The following is a 24,575-nucleotide window of genomic DNA, read 5'->3' as shown; positions in this document are numbered from 1 at the left end:
CTTCTTCCCTTGCCGCCAAGGGAGACAGAGCCAGGGCAGCAGGAGGCCCAGAAGTACACAATGTTTTATTGAAAGAGTCAGGCCTCAGCTGGCCGGCTCCATTCAGCTCAGCATGGTGGGGGTCCCTGCCCACAGTAGCCCAAGCCAGGTCTTCCTGCAGGCGAGCTGGGCTAGACCTCTCCCTTGCTACCCCTCCCTTCCTCTCCTATGGTGACATCCGAACAATAAATATGCAATAAATAGCACTCCTGGGCTGGACCAGCTGCCCCCAAGCCAGCCCCCACCAGTCTTCTCCAGCCAGGGCAGGCACACTGGGATGCTGGATGGAAAGTCCCCAAACTTCCCAGGGTCCCAAAGGACCTCAGATCCATGTCCACTGCTCCGCCCCGCCCGGATTCAAAGCTGGGTCCAGGGCAAGCAGGGACTGTTACCCTGGACACTTCCACTCCACACCACAGGACTATACTGGGCTCAGGAGTAGATGGTGATGACTTCGCGGCCACCACCACGCACCAACAGCACCCGCTCAAGGCCCTCGGTCAGCACCTCGAGGAACTCCATGTCTGCAGGGCATCAGGTCAAGGAGGCAGCACCAAGACCAAGGGGCGACCAGGGTAATGTGCCCCATGGATCAGAGCTGGGGCAGCCTGGGCCACCTGCACCCAGGGCTTCTGGCCTGACCTCACACAAGGTCCACCTCCCCATTGCCTGCCTCTCTGCAAAGGGATACAGTTCTCGTCCCCCTCGCTGTTCTTGGGTGGGCCGGGCATGTTCAGTAGGACCAGGCGGGCATCGTGGGAGCGTGTGACAATGACTTCATTGAGCTTCACAGCAGTGTGCATGCGCCGCACGTTGGATTGGTCTCTGTGGGTAATGCAGCCGATCACATGGTGAACAGTCCTGCAAGGAGGGTGCCTGGCCCACCCACCTTCACCCCCAGACCCCAGCATAGCTGGGCCCATTTTTGCTGCACTCACGGCTTAATGTGCACCAGCTCCCGGAAGTTGTCAGGGGCATGGCTGGGGTCCCAGGGCTCAGTCATGTACTTGTCCCGGGTCCATGTCATCTGGATCTTCTCGGCCCCTGCTGCAGTCTCGTCTTCCTCATCTGAGTACAGGCTGTCTAGCCGCAGGGCCGAGTGCCGGTCCTTGACTAGCTGGGCCTAGGGACAATCAGAGAAGGTAGCCTCAGTGTCATGGGAAAACGGGGAGGGCCCTGGCTGGCCCACCCTGACCACCCTGCTCAGGGAAAGGGGCAATGGCTTGGGTCGGGCTGGAGTGAGTTGTTCTGATGCCCCCTCATCCATGGTGTCTCCAAAGGCCCGACCCTGCACCCACCCCTGGCTTGAACCCAGAAGGCCACTGACTTCTCGCTCCTGCTCAGTCTTGGTCAGCCGCATCTGCCGCAGCATCTGGGACCGCTGCTCCATCATCAGGGTCCGCTCGTAGGTATATGCAGAGATGTCGCTATTGTGCTGGGGAGAGGGCGGGCTGTGAGGACCGGGCTGCATGGGACGTGGTACCCACAGGGCCCAGTCAGGGCAGGCGGCTCACCATCTCCACCACCTCCACCTCCGCCTCAAGGCGGAGATGGTACAGGAAGACGGCCAGGTCCTTCTTCATCTGGATGCTGTTGTCGTCCATCTGGGCCACTGTGAAGATGCGCATGCGACACTTCCTCCAAACCTGTGGCAACGGGGTAGGTGGCTGGTTCAGCCACAGCCCCCACCAAGGGCCCAGCCACTGCCCCCTGCGCCCAGCCACCTGGCCCACCTTGTGCTGGCGCAGCAGGAAAGGCAGAAGCATGAGCATGCCACCGTCATGCACGATCCACCACACGTCGATATGGCCCTCCAGGTAGCGCTCGTGGTTGCTGGGGTAGAAGGCGATGTTCTTGGGCACGAGCAGGGCCAGGTGGGCAGCCGTAGTGCAGCGCACAGTGTCTGGGGACGAGGGGCACTGCTGACCACCAGTCTGTGGCCTTCTGGCCTCGGCCACCTTATCGGACCCCTGGCCCAGCCCAGGCACCAGCCCGTCACATACCAATAAAGGTCTTCCAGGCACGTGGGTCCTCACTCTGTCGCCAGCCGTAGGGCCACCCCAGCACCACGGAGTTGTGCCTCATGCCGCCCAGGCCACAAGACTGGATGAGGTGAGCCAGCCCCTCACGCACCTTGTTGGCCACCACTACCTGGCAGAAGCCTTTCACTTTCTCAATCTCCATCATGTTCTTGATCGTCTGCGGGGGTGCCCAAGGTCAGAAGCAAGGCTGTCAGCTCCTCCTTTTCTGGGCTCCCTCCCAGGGTGCCTGGCACACAAAACTACGTGGGAGCGGGGGGAGGAAATGGGGACAAACTGCCTACCCAGAGGCCACATTTTCAAGCTGGGACAGCTAGACCACCCTTGTTCCACCTCTCAGGTGGCAGCAGTGCTGTCCACCTGGCTGGCTAGGATTGGTCCCCTCCCCTATGTGCCAGCTGTAGCCCAGACACCTCTGGTCTGGCTCGGCTCCCACCCCCTGTGACAGGCACCTGCTCGGCGGCCTGGGCCTCGCCGTAGCTCTCCAGGAAGCTGCCCTGGATGACAGAACCAACAATTGTCAGGCCCTTGCCGGCCTTAAGCTGGGAGGCAAAGGTGAGGAGCCGTGGGTACTTCACGTGAAGGTCCTCGTCTAGCTTCAGCAGCACCAGGAGCTGAGGCCTGCGGGGCCAGACGGGGAGGCAGCCTGAGACCAGGGCCAGATGCCTCCAGAGAGCCCCTCCTCCTCCTCCATGGATCATGGGTCCCCACAGGTTTGGATAGCATGGATCCACAAGCGGGAGGGTGCCCCAGCAGCCCCAGGATGGGGACCTTGGACTAGGAGGGGGAACCGGCACTTCCTGACCCTCCCACTCCCAAGAACCCTGAGATGGCCCTTGGTGGCGTCTGAGTGTCAACTCACCGCCAGTTCTTCGTGTGAGGGGGCCCCTCCTCAAGCCGCAGCAGTGCATAGCGGGCAGCGCTCAGAGACAGGCCTCGGATCCCATCACCCCACTCCTTCTCAGCCCTGCAGATGCCACCACAGCTGGTGAGCCCCTGGTCCCACCCAGGGGTTTCTGTCTATGTGAATGAGAAATCCTCTTGGGCGCCCTGAGTCTCACAGCCTCCCAGTCCCATGGGAGCACCCATGGTCGCTAGCAAAGGATGGCCCAGCTCCCACCACCCCAACATTCAGACCACCCCACTTGCTCAGCTAGGCACCCTCAGCGCTGTACAAGCTGCTGGCAGAGGCCACGCAGCAGCCCTTAACTCACCCTTGGTACTCGATGTACTTGTAGATCATGCCCGCGATGAGCATGGCAACCAGAGCATAGTACCAGGAGGAGACAAACATGAGGGCCAGGCAGAGGCTCATGCCCAGGAAAGACAGTGCCCTGGGCCAGAGGGGGGTTCAGAATCAGGGCAAGACCAGTAGGGCCCCAGGTCACCCCCCCAGCCTTACCTTCTTCCTCCCAAGACAAGGACCACCCAGAAACCCAAACCTCATGCAGAATGAGGCTCCTGGAGTCCCCAGTATCTCTTGTGTCAGAGGGCTTGGCTCAGGGTCCAGTGCATACTCACCAGTGATAGTACTTGAACCGGGGCCGCCAGTTGGGGGTCCTCAGGAGTGTCTGCACGGCACAGGCCAGGTTCACAAACAGGTAGCACATGAGAAAGAACCTGCAGCACAGGGAGGCGGTTGGCACAGACACCTCCTTGCCACCAAGGACCTGGTTTCCGGCTGGGCCTGGACACGAAACTGAGCTTCCCCACAGCCCTGCCCTGCATGGGCTCAGCCAGGTCATCTTAAGCCCACAGCACCTGCTTCCACAGCCTGAGGCAGTGGCCCACTGCAGAGAAGGTGTCTTCAGGGCCAGGTGGCAGTGGAGATAGGAACAGCAGGGGGAGGGGGATGGTGCCCGGAGTGGCAGGAAGTGCTATGTCTGGAGCTGGCTACACATACTCAGGTCTCTGGCCTGGGTGACCAAGTGCACGAGGGGCTGTCACGCAAGTGGGGAGGAGGAACACGTCGGGAGAAGATGACCAGAATCATTCGAATGCACCGAATCAGACACTTGGGAGACGCTACGGTGGTCGTGGGAGTCTGGGACATGGACAAGGCTGGTTGCACAAGCCCCCTGGGAAGGTAGCTGAGGAGCAGAGAGCTAAGGGAGGGGGCACCAACCTTCACCTGCAGATGGCAGGAGGACCCACGGGACAGGGCTGCTAGCTAGAGCCACAGGATAGACAGGCTGAGCTATGCCTTCTGGCGTGGCCAAGGGGGGCCACCACTCGAGATGACTGTGGCAAGAACAGTTTCAGGCATGGATTTATGTGAGGGGTGGGTGAGCTGAGGAGGCCAAGAGAGCACAGGCCTGGCTGTAGCTGGGATGGAGGCTGCAGGGGGAAAAGGGGTCCTGACAGTCTGGGGCCAGAGAAGGGCAGAAAAAGGGGGTGGCCATTCACAACTGTGCAAGCAAGAGGAGCGCCCACCCCGGAGCAGGGTGTGCAAGGACCCCGGCAGGGCAGAGGTGACACAGCAACCAAGCAAGCTCTGCCTCGGGGGCCCCAGAAATCACCACATGCTGACCACTGCCTGCAAGGCTCTGGCACACTGATTTGCCCAGATGATTCCAGAACAATGAAAGCAAATGATTTTGAAAATGGACGGGGCAGCGATGGCTTCATCAAGGCACGAGGGACCTGGTGCTTGCCCTGCCCGGGGTGGAGGTCCGCTGGCCACCTGCTTTGGGAACTCTACTAGAGGGGAGTGGGACCTGTTGGTCTCTTTACAGCTCCTGCGTAGGTGCCAGGCAACAACTCCCCAGGCAGCTGCTACATCTCCCCACTGCACCCTCGGCACCAGACAGGGTCACAGGAAGGTGCTGGGGTCCAGGGAGCCTTTCCCAAGACCACCCCCCTGCCCTGCTCCGGCTCCCAAGCTCACATGGACAGAATGGGGGCCACCATGTCGAGGGAGGCGATAAGGATGCCGAGCTCGGCGATGAGTGCGGTCAGGAGGAGTGCCCACGTGGGTTCGCCATTGGCCTTCCCGTGGCCAAACACCTGTGTGCGTCAGAGAAGAAGCTGGTCCTAGCACCTTCATTCCACACCCCAGGCCCCAAAGGACAGTCTGGCCGCCATCACCACCAAAGCCGTCCTCTGGGACTCAGGCCACACCCAGGCCTATCCATACGGGACCACAGTCTCCCTGGCTTGGCCTCTCTGCTTTGGGTGAGCTATAAACAGGCCATGGGTTGTGGGTCCAAGCAGCTCTCCCAACAGCATAGCAGGGCCAGGGTCTGGGCAGCTCCCCGTGGCTGGCTGCATGGCCTGGGGCCACCGTGGGGAGATATGTGCATCTGTATTCTCTCCCCCCCCAGGCTGGGTGAGGGATCCAGTAGTAGCCAGGCTGTGGAGGAACGCAGGGCTCACCCGGAGGAAGGGGATGATGTTGTCCTTGGCAATGGCCTGCAAGAGGCGTGGTGCCCCTGTGAGGCTCTGGAGGCCAGCGCCACAAGTTGAAAAGAAGGAGCCGATGACGATGACCCAGGGCGAAGGCCAGGCCAATGTGCCCACCACCAAGTTCCTGCTGACGCCGTCACCGTACCTGCAGGGGCGGCCCAGAGCAAAGGATGTCGGGTCAGGAAGGCAGTCTCCAGTGGGCAGCACTCTGGCCCCTCAGCAGAGAGGGCCAGTCCACCAGACCTGTCTTTCCCCCTCAGCCCAGCCCTGATCGTGGTGTCACCATCCTCTCAGAAGCAAAAGTCTTCTAGGAGTCTGACCCACCTGGTGGCATGGACCACCACTGGCAGCCAGCAGCCTGAGGACATGTGTGGGATCATGCATGAGCTCGGGCAAAAGCTGAGCCACTGCTACAGGGAGGGGCCCAGCTCACTCACTTGTCCCGGAGAACCACACCCTCGATGCAGGCGCCAAAGAGAACCACACTGCTGAAGTCTGCGGTGGAGTCAAGGAAAGCAAGGCTTCTACGCATGGCTGTCCCAGTCTCAGCCAGCAGACTCAGATGGGACACTTACAGCTGAGGGTTTCATGGTGTGTACGTGTGTGTCCCTCGAGTGTGCGTGTATATACGCATGCATGCCTGTGGCGTGCCTGTGCCTACCGGCTGGAACTCACACACAGGCAGGTGCCTCCTGTTCCCGGTCCCCCCGCCCTAGGCCTGGGAAAGGATACACACGAGGGAGGTTGTAATGATGGCCAAAATGGTCCCCACTGGGATGGACTTCTGGGCGTCGCGGAGGTCCCCAGAGCGGTTTGAGCCAGCCATGATGCCTCCAAAAACAGACAAGACTCCCTTAGGGACTCCCTTAGGGACTCCCCGGGTTTGGGGGCAAGGCTGGCTGGGTGGGCAGAGGGGCTCACCTGTTACTGACGGGAAGAAGATGCCAACCAGCACGGTGAAGGATGTGGCGATGTCAGCCACCACGTACAGGGGCAGGCTCTCCTTCAGGCCCAGGGCGTCTGTGGAGGGCAGCCCGTGCTTCTCTACCACCTCGCCCTTCTCCAGGTAGGCGCTCCACAGGTTTTCTGTAAGGGCAGCAGTATCACCACCATGGCCCCACCTACGGCCCCCAGCAATTTAGGTGCAGATGCTGGGGACTTGGGTTAGCTCCAGCGTAATGGCTGCAGTGTCAGCCCCAGGCTGCTGTGGCCAATGGCAAGGAGATTGCTGGCTAGAAGTCTGGCAGACAAAGGTGGCCAGACCACTACCAGCCAGAGCCCCGCCACTGCCTGCCTTCCAGACAGAGGCCCTTTATGGCTCGTGTGGGAACATCCCCAGGCAGCATCAGGGGTTGGTGGCCGGGGGGAGAGGGGCTGCCAGCACTTTCTGGAGACTGCTGCAGGTCTGGGACGCTGGCCAAACAGGCTCTGCTCACCCAAAGCTCGGCTGCCAGGAGCCAGACCGAGGGGACACTGCTGGGCTGGGAAGGCAGCCAGGAACTGCTCCCTATTTCTGAGCTGGACACACAAGGACAGCTCTGTGCTCTGCTCTCCTGCTTGGCCTGTGCACTCAGGAGCAGAAGGAAGAGAGGGAGGACCCACCTTGGAGCACACCAGCAGCTGCCCCGGGAATGCCAGGGATCTCGGTCACATTGTTGAGCAGAAAGTAGGGGTCGCAGGATTCAGTGGTAAGGTTGGGGCCGTGGCAGAAGAAATTCCATAGCCGAGTGGCCACTGTCTCATTGTCCACCATGGTTGTCTTGGCACAGATGTCAAACTGGTCCCGGGAGAGGGTCCTGTTGCCCAACATGCATACTCTGTGGGGGACAAAAGCATTGGCACCTGCTCAGCTGGAGGCCCCAGCCTGTTCCCACCCTGAAGTCTCCGGGACTCAGGGCATCAAAGGCTGTCTGCACGGGAGGGACATCAGTGCAATACCTGGACAAATTTATGGGTCACTTACGGAAACACAGGAGGGTCAAAAATAGACTTGATGCCCCCAGCGTAGATGGAAAGGATGGAGATGATCACACAGGCCAGGAAGAGCGAGGCAAATTTGTTCACGTACTTGACACCAACAAATACCACCAGGGTCATGAAGGTCAGGAAAATGGTCCCATACACGCGCATATTGTTCAAGGTGGCACTCGACGTGTCATGAGCACCCGACGGGTAAAAAATGGCAGCTGGTGGGGCAATGTAGGTCTAAAACAAGATGACAGACAGAAAGGGTTTGACCTTCCTATTTGGACAGCAAAACCTGTCATTTTGGTTTTTCTTTTTAAAAGCATATGTAAAAGAAGCCAGTCATAAAAGACCACATATTATATGATTTCGTTTATATGAAATGTCCAGAATAGGCAAATCCATAGAGACAAAAATCAGATCAGTGGTTGCTAGGGCTGGGAGGGAAGGGAGAATGACTACTGATGGGGTTTCGTTTGGGACGCATGAAAATCTTCTAAAATTGATTGTGGTGATAGTTGTACAACTATGGGAATATACTAAAAACCGCTGAATTGTACATTTTCAATGAGTAGAGAATTGCATGGAACGTAAATTATATCTTAATTAAGCTGTTATTCGAAAACAAACAAATGCAAAAGGATCCAGATGCAGGTGCCAATCTGAATGGCTGCATAGCCACAGTGGAAGAGTTTGAGCAAAAGAAATGATGACAGTATTGTATTACAACCCAAAGAAAAATATCTAGAAGTCTGTACAGATATAATTACATGGTTGAAGAAAAAAATAAATGGGGGGAAGGGACAAATTTTTCCTACAGAAGAATCCCAAATAATAAAAGTGCAAGGAATATGAGAAATAGAATACAAATACAAAAAACCCTCCCCCAAATCAGAAAATCCTGGCACAAGATCTGTACTACAGGTACAGGACTTGCAATGTTGGAATAACCAAGGGAGGGGTGGGCACCTGTCACCCTGTGCCTTCCACAGCCCCTCTACCTCTGCTCCCACTGGCCGGGGCATTCAGGGGAATTGAGGATCTGAGTCTGAGAGCACCCGTGTGGCTCACGGAGGGGGCACTGGCCTCCAGACAGGGTCCTGTGGTTACTCACTCTGACTCAGTGACAAAGAGAAGCTAGATCTGAAGCACAGAGCCCTGGGGGAGACAGAGCTACCCAGAGCCCACACAAGCCCAGGAGGCAGTCTCTGTGTCACCACCAAGATCTGTCACTGACCTAAGTGCAACAGTGCACGGACCCCCTGCCATGGCCAAAACGGTGCCCAGGTAGGTGGAACATCCAGGGCCAAGGCAAAGGCAGCCAGGCCCCTTCCCTGCCTGGCCCAAACTGGCGAGGAGGTGAAAGGCAGACTGGTCTGAGCAAAGGTCTTTCTCCTTTGAGGCCTCCGCTTTATAACCCCCAGGCCTTGGCCAGAGGTGCCAGGAACATGAACCACCTGGGCCTTTTGTTTGGAGTCCAAAGGGACTGTTTGGACACAATCTGACATGGCCAGGGCTTAGCCGGACTCACCAGCAAGATCTCGATGGCCCCCAGGATGTACATGGCTGCCGCAAATGTAGTTCCCAGGTAGAAGCACAGGCCCACAGCGCCTCCAAATTCTGGCCCCAGTGAGCGGGAAATCATGAAATAGGAGCCCCCGGCTATAGCAGAGAAAGGAAAAGTACACATGGATCAAGGGTGGTTCGTCAAGGGGATCTCCCCATGACAGGCCCTCACCCCGCCTGGTGGGACAGGGACTGCTTTTCCCATTTACAGATGAAAGAGGCTGCACGGCTGGCTTTGGACCATTCCCATATGACAAGAACGTCCAGCACAGGCCAGTGAAATGACTACTTTGCTGGGGCAGCTCTAGGTCCGCAGCAGTGACTGAGCAGCCACTGTCCTCCAACTCCCTGCACTCAGGGCAGTCCCGACAGCCTCCTCTGGGTAGGTGTGTCCTATCTCAGCACACCTCCCCCTCCCCCGAGGCCCACGCCTTTATTAGTCTAACCCCTCCAGACCAGAGCAGCGACTGCGTCTTGTCCTGTCTTTGGCCCCCAGGGCCTGCCACCAGCTGAGCAGTCATAGCTGACCCTCTTGCTCTGAGTCTGTGCTTCTGTCAGAGTCTACTACCCCTGGCAAGAGTCAGAGCCAACACTGGGCCCCAGGGTGGCCAGCATAGGGAGACAACAGTGATCCCATGTTGTTGGTTGTATCTGCTCCTGATAAAACTTCTCTGGGAAGTTTTATCTGGGAACAGGGATCAAGAAATTTAAAATATGATCAATCCCTTTCATGCTGTTCTCCCACTGCTAGGACCCTCTCCTAAGGGAACTGCCAGGGGCGTGAACAGAGATTTGTGTGAGGCCGTTCATGACAATGTTTACGAGAGTGACAAAGTAGAACCCACAAGTAGGAGGATAATCATATAAATTAGGTTGTAGTTTACTATGGAAGAATCCTGCTTTAAAAAAAAACAAACTTTCCAATATTTGGGAAACACAAACATAAATATATACATATGGATGCATATGCATATGTGTATATATACACATATTTGGGAAATACGAATATGTATTATATATTCATATATATAATATGTGATATATATAATATATCCATGTATGTATATATATATACACATACATATATACATATACAAGAAAAAGAGTGCACTTGTGTGCAACTGTGTGCCCAATGCTTTATAAGACTCTGTGACCACATCCTAGAAGGTAAATAGTAATGAACTCAGGGTGGCGGGTTTACAGATGCTTTTTTTTTTTTTTTTAATGAGACAAAGTCTCACTCTGTCACCTGGGCTAGAGTACAGTGGTATCACAATAGCTCACTGCAACCTCCAACTCCTGGGCTCAAGCGATCCTCCTGCCTCAGCCTCCTGAGTAGCTGGGACGACAGGGGTACACCACCACACCCAGCCTCAATTTTCCATTCTGCATTTTCCTGTATTTTCAAACACTCTTATGGTAAACATACATTGCCTTTTTTTTGGTATTACTTCTATACTAATGAAACAAAACACAATAGCAGTCTCAAACACTGTCAAGCAGGGAAGCTCCTAAGTGGTGGCAATGTCCTAGAGTCAGGGACTGGGACCACCAGAGAACTGCTTGGCGCACACGGGTGAGCCATGTGGGTTCCCAGGCAGATCAAAGTGGATTCTGGGCCCTGTTCCCCCCACCAGGCCTTGGGTGGCACTCACCCACCTGGAACGACACCATTGGTGGCGATGGCGCTCATGGAAATGGCTGTCAGCAGGGTCTGTAGGAAGGAGGGTCTGGGTCAGCAGCCCAGCTGGGTGGGCTCTGCAGGTGGCCATGGAATGTGCCCAGCCCACCCCTGCCCCTGTCGGGACACTCACACAGCAGCAGCAGATGAGCACGATGAGGAGGGCCTGCAGCACCCCGGCCGTGCCCACCATCCAGGTCAGCCGCAGGAACAGGATAACCCCGAAGATATTCTGCAGGCAGGGCAGGTACACCCCCATGAGGGTGCCCATGCTGGGTGCCTATGGAGGAATCAGGGGAGGGGTGCACAGAGCATCAGAGGGGCCCTGCCCTAGACACTCAGCAGCCCCTCACACTCAGTGGGGTTCTGGGGAACACAGGAGGTGGGGGTGAGAGCTAGGATGTCTCTACTGACTTTCACATAAGAGGACAGTTACGACTGGAGAGGTGTAAAATCTGATTCTTTTTGAAATCTCATGTGTGAACTTTTGAATCTTAACTCCACCCCAAGGTACTGCCTCCTAATCTTCCTCTCTCTTGTTAAACTTCTGAAAGAGCAATCTGTCTCAGATCTCTACCTTTTCAGCCAGCAGGCCCCAAGTCACCCAAGCAAAAGTCCAAGATGTCACCTCTGGCTCTCCCTCTTCCCACTCTGGTCCAAGTGGACACTGACTCCTACCCAGTCTGCCTCCCTACTGCCCTAAGACCAGCTTGCCTTGTCCCAGCCTTAGTCCCTTGAAGCTGGGACAGTACACCTGGGCACCTGGGTGGTGCCCTCCGGTGCCTGTCAACCTCTCCACACATTCCAACCCACTCTGCTGTCAGCGCAGGTCTCTGAAAACCAAGTCCAATCTCATCATCTGACCCGAAAACCCTCTGCATTGTGCTATAATCTAGTGTATGGCCCAGACTCCTGGCTTGGGCCACCAGACATGTCCCATCACCTCCCTTGTTAGCCCCAGTCCCTGACCACATAGGGCCCTCAGATTCTCTGAACCTGGGAATGTGTTGGACTCTACCTGGGGCATCAGCTTTGCCTCACAACCTGGCAAACTCCTCTCCAGTGAAACCTACAGGAGATTTAACTGTTACCTCTTCCAGGAAGTTCTCTGGGCTGCCTAAGGTGGAGCTGGTACTCCTTCTTGCATTCCCTCAGCATCTGATACAGCCTTCTACTAGAGTAGTCACCACAGGTCATGGTAACGGACTGTTTACATGTATGTCTCGTGACCGTACTGGGTAGACTTGGCTTGTTTACTGTTCTATCACCGCAAGCACTGCAAGTGCCTGAAAGGTTTTCAACCCAGTGAGTGGTGCCTTGGAAGGCCCTGGGACATCCTGTTGGGAAACTCCTGCAGCAAGGGGACTCAGGGTGTAGGGCAGGCGAGGAAGGTCTAATGTGCAGACCCAGGCAGGATTTCTCAACTATATAAGGGCAGAGCAGGGGCCAGGGCAGAGGCTGAGAGCACAGAGGCAGGCTGGTGTCTTCTTAAAGAACTGAATGTCACCCAGGGCAGAGTGGCCCTGAGAGCTTCCACTGGAGCCCCAGTGAAGCCTCCTGCTGCCCTGACGCTGGGGTGGGGAGAGAACTACACAGCCATAGGAACCTTCTGTAGGATCCTGGCCTAGGGGGCAGAAACTGTGCGTGGCCTAAAGCTGTGTGGAAAAATTTCACCCATGAAATTTACAAATGGTGTGTGTGTGTGGGGGGTTGCGCACAGCAGGAGGTAAGCAACAGGTGAGCAAGCGAAGCTTCATCTATATTTACAGCTGCTCCCCATTGCTGGAATCACTGCCTGAGCTCTGTACCCCCTCTGCCCCCCTCCACCACCCAGGTCCATGGAAAAACTGTCTTCTATGAAACTGGGCCCTGGTGGCAAAAGGTTGGGGACTGCTGGCCTAAAGGACCTCAGAAGAGCCTGGGCAAGTCAAAACAGTTCCTTGACCTGTCTTGCACAGTGCAGTGTAGGAGACAGATACATCCCACCAGGGCTCTGTCTGAGCCCTTCTCAGATGATACCACCCACTGCATAGCGGCAACAAGAGCTCCCAGTCCCACCCCCAGCCTAGGCTGAGTCATTCTGAGAAAAGGGCAGTGTGGGAAAGGGCAGGGCCGGAAATGGTTTCTATATCCCCAAATAACTTCTGGCAGCCTCCGAAGGTCCGGGCCAGAGCTGGAGTGGCTGCAAGGGAGAGGCTGCCCTTGGGCCTTAAAATGGTCTGGCTGGAGGCCCACACTTCCTGCCTCAAGCCTTCCTTTCCTGAGGTCTCCGCTCAGACCTGCCCTGGGTGAGCACCACAGCTAAGCAGCCCCAGAGCCCTAGCTTCCTACCCACTTCCTGTGCACTTGACCAGGCTGCTGCTTCCTCCAGGGAAAAGCCACTGGAGCTGGGACACCCACCCCCCTCTCAGATCCTTCCCCTATGGTCAGGTGAGCACAGTAGGTAACTAGAGGCTGGACCCAGCATCCTCACAGGCTGCCCATTAGGCCAAGGGACCATGGCCCTTCACCAACCCAGGTTTCCTTCCCCCTCCTGCTGAGATGTGCGCTAGCCTCTCTTAGGGGCCTTGTCACTCCCAGCTACCAACTCCTTTTTGGCAGCTTGGCCTGAAGGGACAAGGATGAAGCTCTTACCTAAGGGCCCTTCTCCCACGATGGGCAACACTCTAAGAAGTTGAGATGCCCCTGCAATGCTGGCTAGGACAGAGGAGCCAGTCAGGGTTCTCTGCTATCTGCAGTCCAGAACATGCCAGCAAAATCATAGCCAGCCAGATAGGGTTAGGGGGTTGGGTCTGTGTGACCTCAAGATGTCAGGTGCCCTCTCTGAAGCATGGGCTGGCTTGCCACCCAGAAGGGCAAGGTGAAAGGTGCACTTCAGCTGAGACTACCCTCGCTCCTGTGCCCACTCCATCAAGGCCCAAATCTCACAAACAGGTCTGAGGCTGGAGGCCTGGCTTATCCCAACCAGGAGCACCTTCAGCTCCTGCTGACCTTCAAGAAGAAAGCTCCAGCCCTCAGCTCCTTCTAAAACACAGCTGCTCCCTGAACCTCATGGGGGTCACTATAGTCTATTCTATTTGAAGATAAAAAAATAAACAAATAAATAAACCTCATGGAGGGTCCCTTGCCTCCAAATCAAAACTGCAGAAAAATCACCAGCCCTCAGCTAACCTGATTCCCAGCAAACAGAGAAAGCTGGGCAAAGAGGCAAAAGTCACCCTAAAGACTGGATGGTGAGCAGGTGATGGGACCAGGAGAGAGAACAAGAAGCCACACCAGGCAGTGCCAGGCTCCAAGCACACATACATGTCCCCCTGGAGCCCAGGGGCTGCTGGAGGGGTCTTCAGACTGTGGTGCCTTGGGCTAACACAGAAAATGGCAGGAGGGTTTGTCATTTGCTCTAGATTTCATGGCCTCCAAGGGACAACTAGGTTCCTGGCTGCAAAGGCAACACCTTCATCCACACTGATGCGATGCCAGTGATCTGGCCTTCTACATAGTGACACATCTCACAACTGTGTCTCCCAGCATTAGCATTACGCACTGATTTCATCTAGCTCAGCCACCTCAGACAAGTTCTTCCTCTTTTTTTTTTTTTAAACAGAGTCACTCTCTATTGCCTGGGCTAGAGTGCCATGGCATCAGCCTAGCTCACAAGAACCTCAAACTCCTGGGCTCAAGTGATCCTCCTGCCTCAGCCTCCTGAGTAGCTGGGACTACAGGCGTGCAGTACCACGCCCAGCTAATTTTTTCTATTTTTAGTGGAGACGGGGTCTCACTCTTGATCTGGCTGGTCTCAAACTTCAGACCTCAAGCAATCCCCCCATCTTAGCCTCCCAGAGTGCTGACCTTGAGTGATCCTCCCACCTCGGCCTCCCAGAGTGCTAGGATTACAGGTGTGAGCCACCACGCCTGGCCCTATTTTTTTTAAGAGACACGGTCTTGCTCTGTCATCGAGGCTGGAGTGCAGTGGCACGATCAAAGCTCACTGTAACCTTGAATTCCTGGGCTTAACCTCTGGAGTAGCTGTGACTACAGGCACACACCATCATACCTGGCTAGATTTTTAATTTTTTTGTAGAGACAGGGCCTTGCTATGTTGCCCAGGCTGATCTCGAACTCCTGACTTCAAGTAATCCTCCTGCCTTGACATCCCAAAGTGCTGGGATTACAGGCATGAGCCATAGTGCCCAGCTGTCATTTTTGAGGGCCTCCTTGGTCCTCTTCCCCACCCCTCCAGGAGCTCCTCAGTAGCCCACACCTCCTGAAGCCTCCTTGAGCCACGGTACTGAGTGCCCATCCTCCATGCTCACCGCACCTGCACCCACTTCCCTGGCGTGCTCACCACCACGTGGGGAAACAGCCAATTCCATGGTGTTGGGTCTGTCTTTCCAGGTGTGGCCCCTCTGCTGCCCCGACCAACTCACCTCAGCTGCCCTCCGGCGGGGGCCTTCCCCACTCTCAGCCTCCTCATGCTCCTTGGCGCCCTGGGTGAGGTTGGTGTAGCTGACGAGCTTGCCCAGAAGAGACGATACTTTTGGGCGGATGTCCAGCTCTTCCTGTAAACAGAGCCATGGGGCAAGATGGCAAGGGGCCAGGCCGGCGCCAGGCTACCTGTGTGTAGCCAGCAGCCTGGCCCCGTGCCAAGCCCTGAAGCAGGCCTGGGCCTGATCCCAGCTCTTGCCCGGGGAAGCCCAAGCCAGTCGACTGGGCAGGTGTGGGCACCACACCCCAGCACGTGGCACTCAAAGGCCCAGCCCAGCGGCTGCTTTTCTCTGCCCCACCTTGGCTGCAATTACTGCCAACCCATTTGTGAAAATCACCTGCCTCAGGGGAGAGAGGGCAGGGCACGGCTGGCGGCTGGCAGGCAAGCAAATGGCACACTTCATCTTGCCTGCTCTGCCCTGCCACCTCCCAGTTATGACTGGGCCTCCATACTCACATCTACCCTCAACTCCCCACAAGAAAGGCCTTCCTAGGCACCTCGGGGAACCAAGGATGGCAAAAGAGGGATGTCTGGGACAAGTGAAGTCTCTCTTGTCTGCCCAAACCCTGATCTTCCTGGAGGGTCTTCCCTCCAGCCCCCAGTCCCTGCGAGCACCCATGTCAATTGCAGAGGGGGGATGCTGGCCCCCAGCCATCCCCAGGTGGGGCCAGGTCAAGGCCTTCACTGCAGAACCTTGCTGCTTCCCCAGGTCAGGAGGCCTTCTCAGCACTGCGGCTCCACCTGCCTCTTGCCCACATTTATTTAGCCTTTCCCTGTCGGTCAGCTCCTTTCTGACACTACTCCCAGGGAGAAGGGGGTTGGGAGCGAGAGGTGAAGATGTAGGCCCTTTGAGGCACGTGGAGATTGAGGAACCTACATTATTTAGCCATGGGGCACTGAACGTGTGGGTCAGAGTTTAGGAGCCTAAATTGTGTCTTAAATCCAGACCTCACTTTTCAACTTGAGTCTCAAAAGGATAAAATTCAAGTGCAAAGGCACAAATTTGGGAATCTTTTCAGATAAGTATCCACTAAGGCTGCAAATGGGGGGGGGCGCTGATCTGGTGGGAAGGACCAGGCCTCAGTGAGGTATGACCACCCAGCTTGCCTACTCAGCTGAGGCCTGGGTCCTTCCCCACAGGCCGCTCCCGCCCACCTACCTGCCACACCTGTGGCCCCAAATGGCTGCTCAGCTACTTCCGCCTTGGCCTCCCAAAGTGCTGGGGATATAGGCATGAGCCACTGCGCCAGGTCCCAAACAAATGCTTGTTTTTTTTATAAACTTGCCTTGACTCCCAAAGTTCAGCTGCTTTTTCTGAAGGACAGAGTTGGAAAAGCCAACCAGAGAGGACAAAGAACCATGGACTGGGAGAAGAACCGGGAGTGAAGAGAAGAGACGAAACCCTGAGGTGGGAAACCCTGAGGAAGTGGTCACTTCGCTGAGGGGTTACAAGGAAGACAGAGGTGAATAGCCCTGAACGTGGCAATGAGGGGGGGGGTGTTGTGAGGGGCCTCTGGGAAAGCTGTTTCAGTCGAAGAGCCAAAGGAACTGCAGCCTGGCTGCCAGGAGAGCCAGGCTGGCAAGAGGAGACTAGAGGAGGTACGACCACCCAGCTTGCCTGCTCAGCTGAGGCCTGGGTCCTTCCCCACAGGCCGCTCCCGCCCACCTCCCTGCCACACCTGTGGCCCCGAATGGCTCCTCAGCTACCTCAAACAGTGCCAGGTTCCTGTCATAGTAGTCACTTCCTCTGGAAGCCTCCATGGGGCAAAGAAAAGGGCTGCTTTCCCTGTGGTTGCCATGTCCTGTGAAGAGAGAGGAACAATTAGGGTCTGCTTCCTGAGCCCCCAGTCTGTATCCCGCCCCCAAAACATCATCCCGGTGGAGCACGTTGGAAGCCTCAATGTCACAAGGCTGGAACTCAGTTTCCCCATCACAACCTGCCAGCATCCTTGAAGGGCCAGGGAGCAGCCAGCGACCAAACCCAGAGCATCACTCCCTCTAGAAAAGACACCTACGTGAGCGCCCCAGACAAATACAAGCACGTGAGACCACGGAGAGGCGGAGCCTGCCGGGGGCGTGACCCGGCCCTGGGCCGCCCTCAGACCGCCCCTACTCCAAACTGCTACCCTCCCCAGTGCCTTTCTGCTTTCTGGAGTACCCAGGGTGCAGGGCGACAGGCGTTCGTCGTCCTCCGGGACCGTTCGGGTGCTGCCCTCCAGATAGATGAAGCCGCACAGAGCACCTTTGGCTGCCATGGCTCTCAGGTGGCCAGCTAGCTGCCCCACTATGCACCGCGCGGGGGCGTCCTAGAGGCAGCCCCAGGGCATGCTGGGAGGCAGGGTAGGCCCCAGAGGGTAGAGATCGCTAGAGGGTGTGGAGCCCCTACTAAGGTCACCTACAAAAGCTGGTGGGTGTTGGGCTGAACAGGGACTGCTGGCAGGGGCTGCAGCGCCTTGGCCTCTTTGTGCTCATATTCTGCCGCTTGCCCCAGACTAGCCTCGACCCCCCCCCCAGGCTGGTGAGACTGTGTCCCAGCTAGAAGGAAACCTCGCTGAAAGGAGCCAAATGTTCCTTTTTTTGTTCTTTTAAGACAGGGTCTTGCTCTGTCACCCAGGCTTTAGAGCAATGGCCTGATGATAGCTCACAGCAGCCTCAAACTCCTAGGTTCAAGCAATACTCCTGTCTCAGCCTCCCGAGTAGCTGGGACTACAGGTGTGCACCACCACACCTGGCTGATGTTTAAATTTTTTGTAGAGACCAGATCTCACTATGTTGCCCATGCTGGTCTAGAACTCCTGGCCTGAAGAGATACTTCCGCCTTGGCCTCCCAAAGTGCTGGGGATGTAGGCATGAGCCACTGCGCCGGGTCCCAAACAAATGCTTGTTTTTTTATAAACTTGCCTCAACTCCCAAAGTTCAGCTGCTTTTTCTGGCCTCCCATCAATCACATGCTTCCCTGCTTTCCAACTCTTGTCCCTTGTAAGTCTCAGTGGGTGACATTCCCATCTTCCAACCAAACAGGCAGAAGATGCCAAGCACTCCCTTTGTAGATGATGAGGGGCCCCCAACCCCCAGCGTCAGACAGTCTGGCAGCAGCAGCAGTGGCTCAAGGCCTCACAGCAAATGAGAAGCAGACATTTTGGTTCAAAGAAGCCACCTTGGGGCCGGTTGTGGTGGCTCACGCCTGTAATCCTAGCCCTCTGGGAGGCTGAGGCGGTAAGATCGTTTGAGCTCAGGAGTTCAAGACCAGCCTGAGCAAGAGTGAGACCCAGTCTCTACTAAAAATAGAAAGAAATTAGCCGTACAACTAAAATTATATAGAAAAAATTAACTGGGCATGGTGGTGCATGCCTGTAGTCCCAGCTACTCGGGAGGCTGAGGCAGAAGGATTGCTTGAGCCCAGGAGTTTGAGGTTGCTGTGAGCTAGGCTGATGCCACGGCACTCTAGCCCAGATAACAGAGCAAGACTCTGTCTCAAAAAAGAAAAACAAAAAAAGAGGCCACTTTGGTATTAGATGGCAGCAGTAGGCAGTTTTGAGGGCAAAAGGGCTGGCATGGTGTCTGGTGATGAAAGTGGCAACAGAAGTGTCATCACCAACTCAGACTAGTGATTGGGCCACGCAATGGCTGTGCACACCAACATTTTGTTTAAATAGGCGACAATTCATTTCTCTTGTTTGCAACTGAGAATGCTGGCAGATGCATCCTACTTCAACTGATACATCATTTTGCTATCAGGATGAGGCTTAACTTATCTTCTCTGAGCCAACAACCACTCAGCAGGTGCTGTCCTGTGGATTCTTCATTATCCAAGCACACTAACAGGTAAAGTGTGCCCATGAATATTTCTGGGGCAAAGTCAGTGCTTCCTTCCCACAGCATGTGAAAGCAATACATTTGTCTTATCCAGCAACCTGGACTAGCTTAGCAGCTCAGTCCCCATGTTCCTGTAGGTCAATGCCAACGGTACAGTGGACAAAAGCAGCCAGAGGTCAAGTCAGCCCCCCCGTCGTGTGAAAGCCTGGTGGGGTCACGTAGTTCCTCAGATACCCTATGACATTTGCTGTGCCCTCAATGTTTGTTCAGGATCAGGATAAGGAGTTACAAGAAAACTCTAGAAACCCAGTCACACATGGCCCACTACATTGATGGCCCATCAGTGATACCTAATGCCTCTGAAAATGACTCTTGGATTTTCATGACAAAAAAACTGTCTCCCTGAATAAATCAGATCCTACATTTTGTCAGAAAATGGGAGCTATACCACTCATCTTACTTCCCTTTCTGCCTTGGCTGCCAGGAATCTCCAAGCTAAATGTACTCCTTAGATGCAGTCACCATCTGTCTCATCTCAGAGTCCTTGTCCCCTTCCTCTGCATGGTTTGTGATCTTCCTGACAGTAACAATTCTTTTTTTTTTTTTTTTGAGACAGAGTCTCACTTGTTGCCCAGGCTAGAGTGAGTGCCGTGGCATCAGCCTAGCTCACAGCAACCTCAAACTCCTGGGCTCAAGCGATCCTCCTGCCTCAGCCTCCCGAGTAGCTGGGACTACAGGCATTCGCCACCATGCCCGGCTAATTTTTTCTATATATATTAGTTGGCCAATTAATTTCTTTCTATTTATAGTAGAGACGGGGTCTCGCTCTTGCTCAGGCTGGTTTTGAACTCCTGACCTTGAGCAATTCTCCCGTCTCGGCCTCCCAGAGAGCTAGGATTACAGGCGTGAGCCACCGCGCCCGGCCGACAGTAACAATTCTTTGGGGAGGCATATTTCTTCTGATCTTTTTGTGGAAGTAGGTTGAAAATAAATTATAAATTATCCTAACTCATGTGGTGTGGCCTGCCCCACCACTGCTGCCTTATCTTTCTAACGAGACTGTGCTAGTATCTAGAAAATGTACAGTTGAGTACACAGCAGCCCCTCCACAATGCCTGTGAATGATCCTCCAAGACCTAGCTGATCCCTTGTCCCTTTAGCCATTGCTTGAGGGAGGCTCAGAGCCCTTCCAAGAGTGGTCTCTAATCTCACAGCAACATTCCAGTAGATAGCATATATTCCCTTTTAGTGACAAGGAGAGTAAGGCTCAGAGAGGTTCAGAGGTAAGGTCACCCAGAGAGGAGGGCCACACCTGGGTGCCAGGGTCCACCAGAGCCAAGTGGGGTCTGAGCTGCAAGTTCCCTGTTCCTACTCCAGATCCTGGTCCATCCATGGTATACCCCAGAGAGCAGAACAATCTTTTAACATGGAGAAGGGGGTCTGGGATATGCAATTTGCCAGGCTATACCTTGGCTTCTGGGTGTTCAGATAGCTGGCAGTCTGACTTGGATTCCTGGCCCTTCCCCTGTGTGACCCAGGGGAACCTGCTTGACCTCTCTGAGCTGCCTTGGCTTCCTCTTCTATGACGTAGAGATAGTAACACCTGCTTTTCCAATAGCCTAGCTGCACCAGAAAAGGAACAGTCTGGTGCCAGACACCTGGCAGGTACTCCTTGGAGTTCCCCAAAGCTTCCATGTGATTGTGGGACTATGGAGGAGTCTAAGCAGTGGCTGGGTGTCTGTACTGCCCTAAGCTTCAGGCTGCCAGTTTAGGCCTCAGCTATTCCAAAAATTCCAGGGCAGGTCTGGGCATGCCTGCCAGGCCAAAGCTTGCTCAGATGCCACCTGAGACCCCTAGTGGATCTGAGCACGGCCTAGGCCCATGGGCTGCCTATGAGATACACAGTAGTGTTCACACCAGCAACTGTGAATGCACCAGTGGCAGGCAGGGATCCAGGTGACCCTCCTGATCCCTGTGCACATGGGCATCTGCCAGAGGTGCCCGTCTAGAACCTCCCTACCCCTTGCCCACAGGCCAAGGTGGCCTGGATGATCAGGCCCATGTACGCCCCTTAGAGTAGCGGTGCTGTGAGCCTTGAGCTGGAGGGACAGGACCTGAGGCTCACTGTTTTTGTGCCCTCTGACGCCTTGCCAGTCCCCACCAAGGATCAAAATCACTCACCTGGGTGCAGGGTGTCCCCCATCCTGCAGACTGCCAAAGTCTAGCTGAAAAGGAGTAAGAGGAGTAGGAAGAGGAAGGGGGTGATGGGAGGAGCTGGCCTAACCTGGAGGGATCCAGCAGGAATTAGCCAATGTGGCTCCAGGTCCCTCCAGCCACCCTGCAGGGACCAAGGCGGGGCCAAAGGCTCAGCTCTGCCTGCCAACTGGTCCAGGCTGATCCTAGGCAGGCTGGCCAGTCTAGCCTCTGGGGAGAGAGAGCCTCCAGGGACTAGGGGAGCAGGGACACTGGCTCCTGCCCTGAGCACTTGAACAGGGACAGACAAGGGCATTGGGGGTGGGGAGGAGGGAGGGCACTCACACAGCTGTTAGGCTTATAAAACCTTCACAGTGTCCAGCAGCCCATGCCACTGTCCTGGCTATCTCCACACATGGCAGTCAGGTGGTACACACCCTAGCCATCACTCATATGAGGCATGGATCACCTCAGTTGTGTCACTATCACAGGTCAGAGGTCAAGATCACATCACCTGACACATGTCAATAGCACGTTTCCTACATATCTCCATCAGGGTCAGTCACAGACATTGCAGGCTTTTGTCATCTGTCAAATCACCATCCTCATGACTGACATCCCTGAAGGAAACAGTGGCCATGAGCATGCCCTGACCTGATCTGGCCTTCACCTTGTGATACCCACAGCTACACACCTGCACAAGCATAATTATACATGCATGTGCTGTTACACATACACATGTTATCAGTGGTGTTCACACTCCAAGGGTGGGCCCTGATAAGGACAGCCCCTGGGGACCTCTTGGGGTAGGAGATGGAGAAAGGGATGTGGTATGAGGCAGGTATCTGGGAAGAGTGAGGAGGGGCTTACCCCCAGGCCCAGCCCTAACACCTAGGTTAAGGCACTGGAATCTCAAGCCTGGGTTTGAATGACATCCCACAGACACAAGTTACATAACCTCTGTTCCTCCCTCCACTCCTTCCTAAGTGCGAGTAACAGTACTTATCCCTTGGGGGATGCTGGGAAGATGAAACGAGTTAATTCACGTAGAGTGCCCAGACAAGCCTGTCTCCATGAGAGTGCTCCGCAGATGCCCACTGTTCCTACTCATCTAAGCCTCGGGACAACACCAGCGCACTCAGGCAGTTATGCGCAGAGCCCGTCGGCAGGCACACCCGTCTCTCCTAACCGGAGGTGCAGGGAGACACTGGAGGGGGGAGGGAGGGGAGTCTTAAAGGCAGAGACGCTGCACCCCAAATGGGGAGCTGAGGCGAAAAAGCATGGGGGAGATGCACCGAAGTTGAAGGGGCTGGTGTCGGGGCTTCAGCTCTGCTCCCAGCCGGGAAGGACCGGAGTTGGGGGCCAGGCGCTATCCCCGAGCCGGGCTGCCCGGCAGGCTGGTTTCCCGGGGCAGCCACGTCTGCAGCCCTCGCCCGCCGCCTGCAGGGGAGGAGCTGGGGTGGGGAGGGCGGTCGGGCGACGGGCGGCAAGAGCTGGGGAAAATCGAGTCCGCCCGCGCGGAGCTGGGAGTTGATTGCGGCGGCGCAGACGACGGAAAGTTGAGACCGCATCGACGTGTGCGCGCAAGGTCCGCGGCTGCGTGTGGGCGCGGGCCCCGCGTGGCCGGCCCCCCTGTCCCGCCACGGCCCGCTCCCGGCGCGCCCTCACCGTCCGAGTCCTCCCGCTCGGCGCGCTCCCCGTAGTCCACCCAGCTGAGCCCCTCGAGGTTGTCATAGTCGCCGCGCCGCGGCCCGTCCACCGGCACCACGGTGAAGTGAGGCATCGCGCGCGCTGGTCCTGCCGCACCCGCCGTCCGGCCGCCTGCCGGCTGTCCCGCCGCCCCGGGCCCGCACGCCCCGCCCGCTCGCATTCCTCCCCGCTGCGCTCACTTCCTCCGCCCGCCCCCCGGGCCGCCCCTCGGGGGCGGGGAGCGGGAAGGGCTCGGGCCCGCTCCTCCCCGAGGGGGGCCCTCGTGGCGTGGAGACCCCTGGGCGGGAGAACTAGTTGGCTACACGGCCGAGGGAGGACCCGATACCTGTGTGACTGGCCTTGGGTGAGGGGCCGTCCCCTCTGAGCCGCAGAGGCAGTACCCGTAAAATGGAGCAAACGCGCTTCCACGTCCGTGAGACTCTTTGAGGGCTCCGCGAGGTGGGGCGCGGGGGCCTGGCTCTCAGCCCTGGGCTTGCTAAGTGCTCGGGAACATTTCTGTTGCTCCGGGAGAGGGAAGGGAAGGCAGGACCGCAAGGGCCACCCTAGTCCTGCTCGGAGCCTCCCGCCATCCCTGGATACGTCCTCCCGGTTTCCATCATCTGCTCACACTTCTCCGCGTCCCTGGAACCCGCGACCCCGCCAAAGTCCCGGCCTTGCCCTGCGCCTCCTCGCGGTAGCCTCTCCTGCTGGAGGCAGCTGGGGATTCTCGGCCCTTCCCCTGAGGCTGCTGCGTCTTCGGGCAGGGAGGACCCCCCACACGCGCCCCCGTGCCTGTCCCATTGCCCTGTGGGACAGGACACTGGGTGCTTTAGCCCAGTGCTTTCATTTAAACTTCCTCTTATACTGTCTCACATCCTGGGGTTCCTTTACCCAAGTCGTCTACTTATTTGCTATTCATTTTTCTTTTCTTTCACTTTCTACTCTACTGCTTCAGATAACTTATCAAGTTGGCTTTACTTTGGCATCTTTATCTTTCTGGGCCGTCCTTTCAGCTATTTATTTTTCCCTCTATCAGAAAACCCCAGAGCCCATCTTACTCGTCTGTCTCTATTCTTCTCCCTTTTGTGGCTCAGATGGCTTTAGAACATCAGAGATACCTACCGACCTCAGGCTCTGCGCGCTCTGACTGCGGCCTCCAGCCACCCTCCCGCTGTGGGCGGAAGCAGAGTCGCTGGGCCCGGCAGGACGACCCCCGAGCTGACCACCACCTGACCCCTCCCCTCCTGCCGACCTGCCCTCCCGCCCCTCACGCCACCTTCAGCCGCCCACAGTCGCAGCCTTCCTACTGGACTCCCTGCTCTCTCCCCTGCTCACGTAGAGCCGCCTCTTCTAAAGAGAAAGCGGCCGGGCGCTGTGGCTCACGCCTGTAATCCTAGCTCTTGGGAGGCCGAGGCGGGCGGATTGCTCAAGGTCAGGAGTTCAAAACCAGCCTGAGCAAGAGCGAGACCCCGTCTCTACTATAAATAGAAAGAAATTAATTGGCCAACTGATATATATATAAAAAATTAGCCGGGCATGGTGGCACATGCCTGTAGTCCCAGCTACTCAGGAGGCTGAGGCAGAAGGATCACTCAAGCCCAGGAGTTTGAGGTTGCTGTGAGCTAGGCTGACGCCACGGCACTCACTCTAGCCTGGACAACAAAGTGAGACTCTGTCTCAAAAAAAAAAAAAAAAA

At 56.2% G+C, this 24,575-nt stretch overlaps 1 protein-coding gene across 1 annotated transcript; it reads right to left on the bottom strand.

The window, feature by feature from the left end:
* Window positions 1-44: 44 nt before the first annotated feature.
* Window positions 45-23,045, bottom strand: SLC12A4 (solute carrier family 12 member 4). The gene is made up of 24 exons (XM_012742445.2): window positions 22,859-23,045; window positions 16,889-16,983; window positions 15,123-15,254; window positions 10,829-10,975; window positions 10,674-10,728; window positions 8,980-9,110; window positions 7,447-7,688; window positions 7,086-7,300; window positions 6,405-6,569; window positions 6,216-6,314; window positions 5,921-5,978; window positions 5,454-5,628; window positions 4,966-5,084; window positions 3,600-3,698; window positions 3,293-3,412; window positions 2,941-3,045; window positions 2,531-2,699; window positions 2,043-2,238; window positions 1,773-1,942; window positions 1,554-1,685; window positions 1,367-1,474; window positions 978-1,162; window positions 731-864; window positions 45-563 (listed from the first exon to the last, which is right to left on the bottom strand). Exons 1-24 carry the CDS (start codon window positions 22,971-22,973, stop codon window positions 472-474), a joined length of 3,258 nt encoding a protein of 1,085 aa, XP_012597899.2. The 5' UTR covers window positions 22,974-23,045; the 3' UTR covers window positions 45-471.
* Window positions 23,046-24,575: the final 1,530 nt, after the last annotated feature.

Source organism: Microcebus murinus, chromosome 20 (assembly GCF_040939455.1).
Source record: "Microcebus murinus isolate Inina chromosome 20, M.murinus_Inina_mat1.0, whole genome shotgun sequence".
In the NCBI taxonomy this organism is placed as follows: domain Eukaryota; kingdom Metazoa; phylum Chordata; class Mammalia; order Primates; family Cheirogaleidae; genus Microcebus; species Microcebus murinus.
The sequence above is the reverse complement of the archived record's forward strand: the minus strand, read 5'-3'. Positions and strand labels throughout refer to the sequence as shown.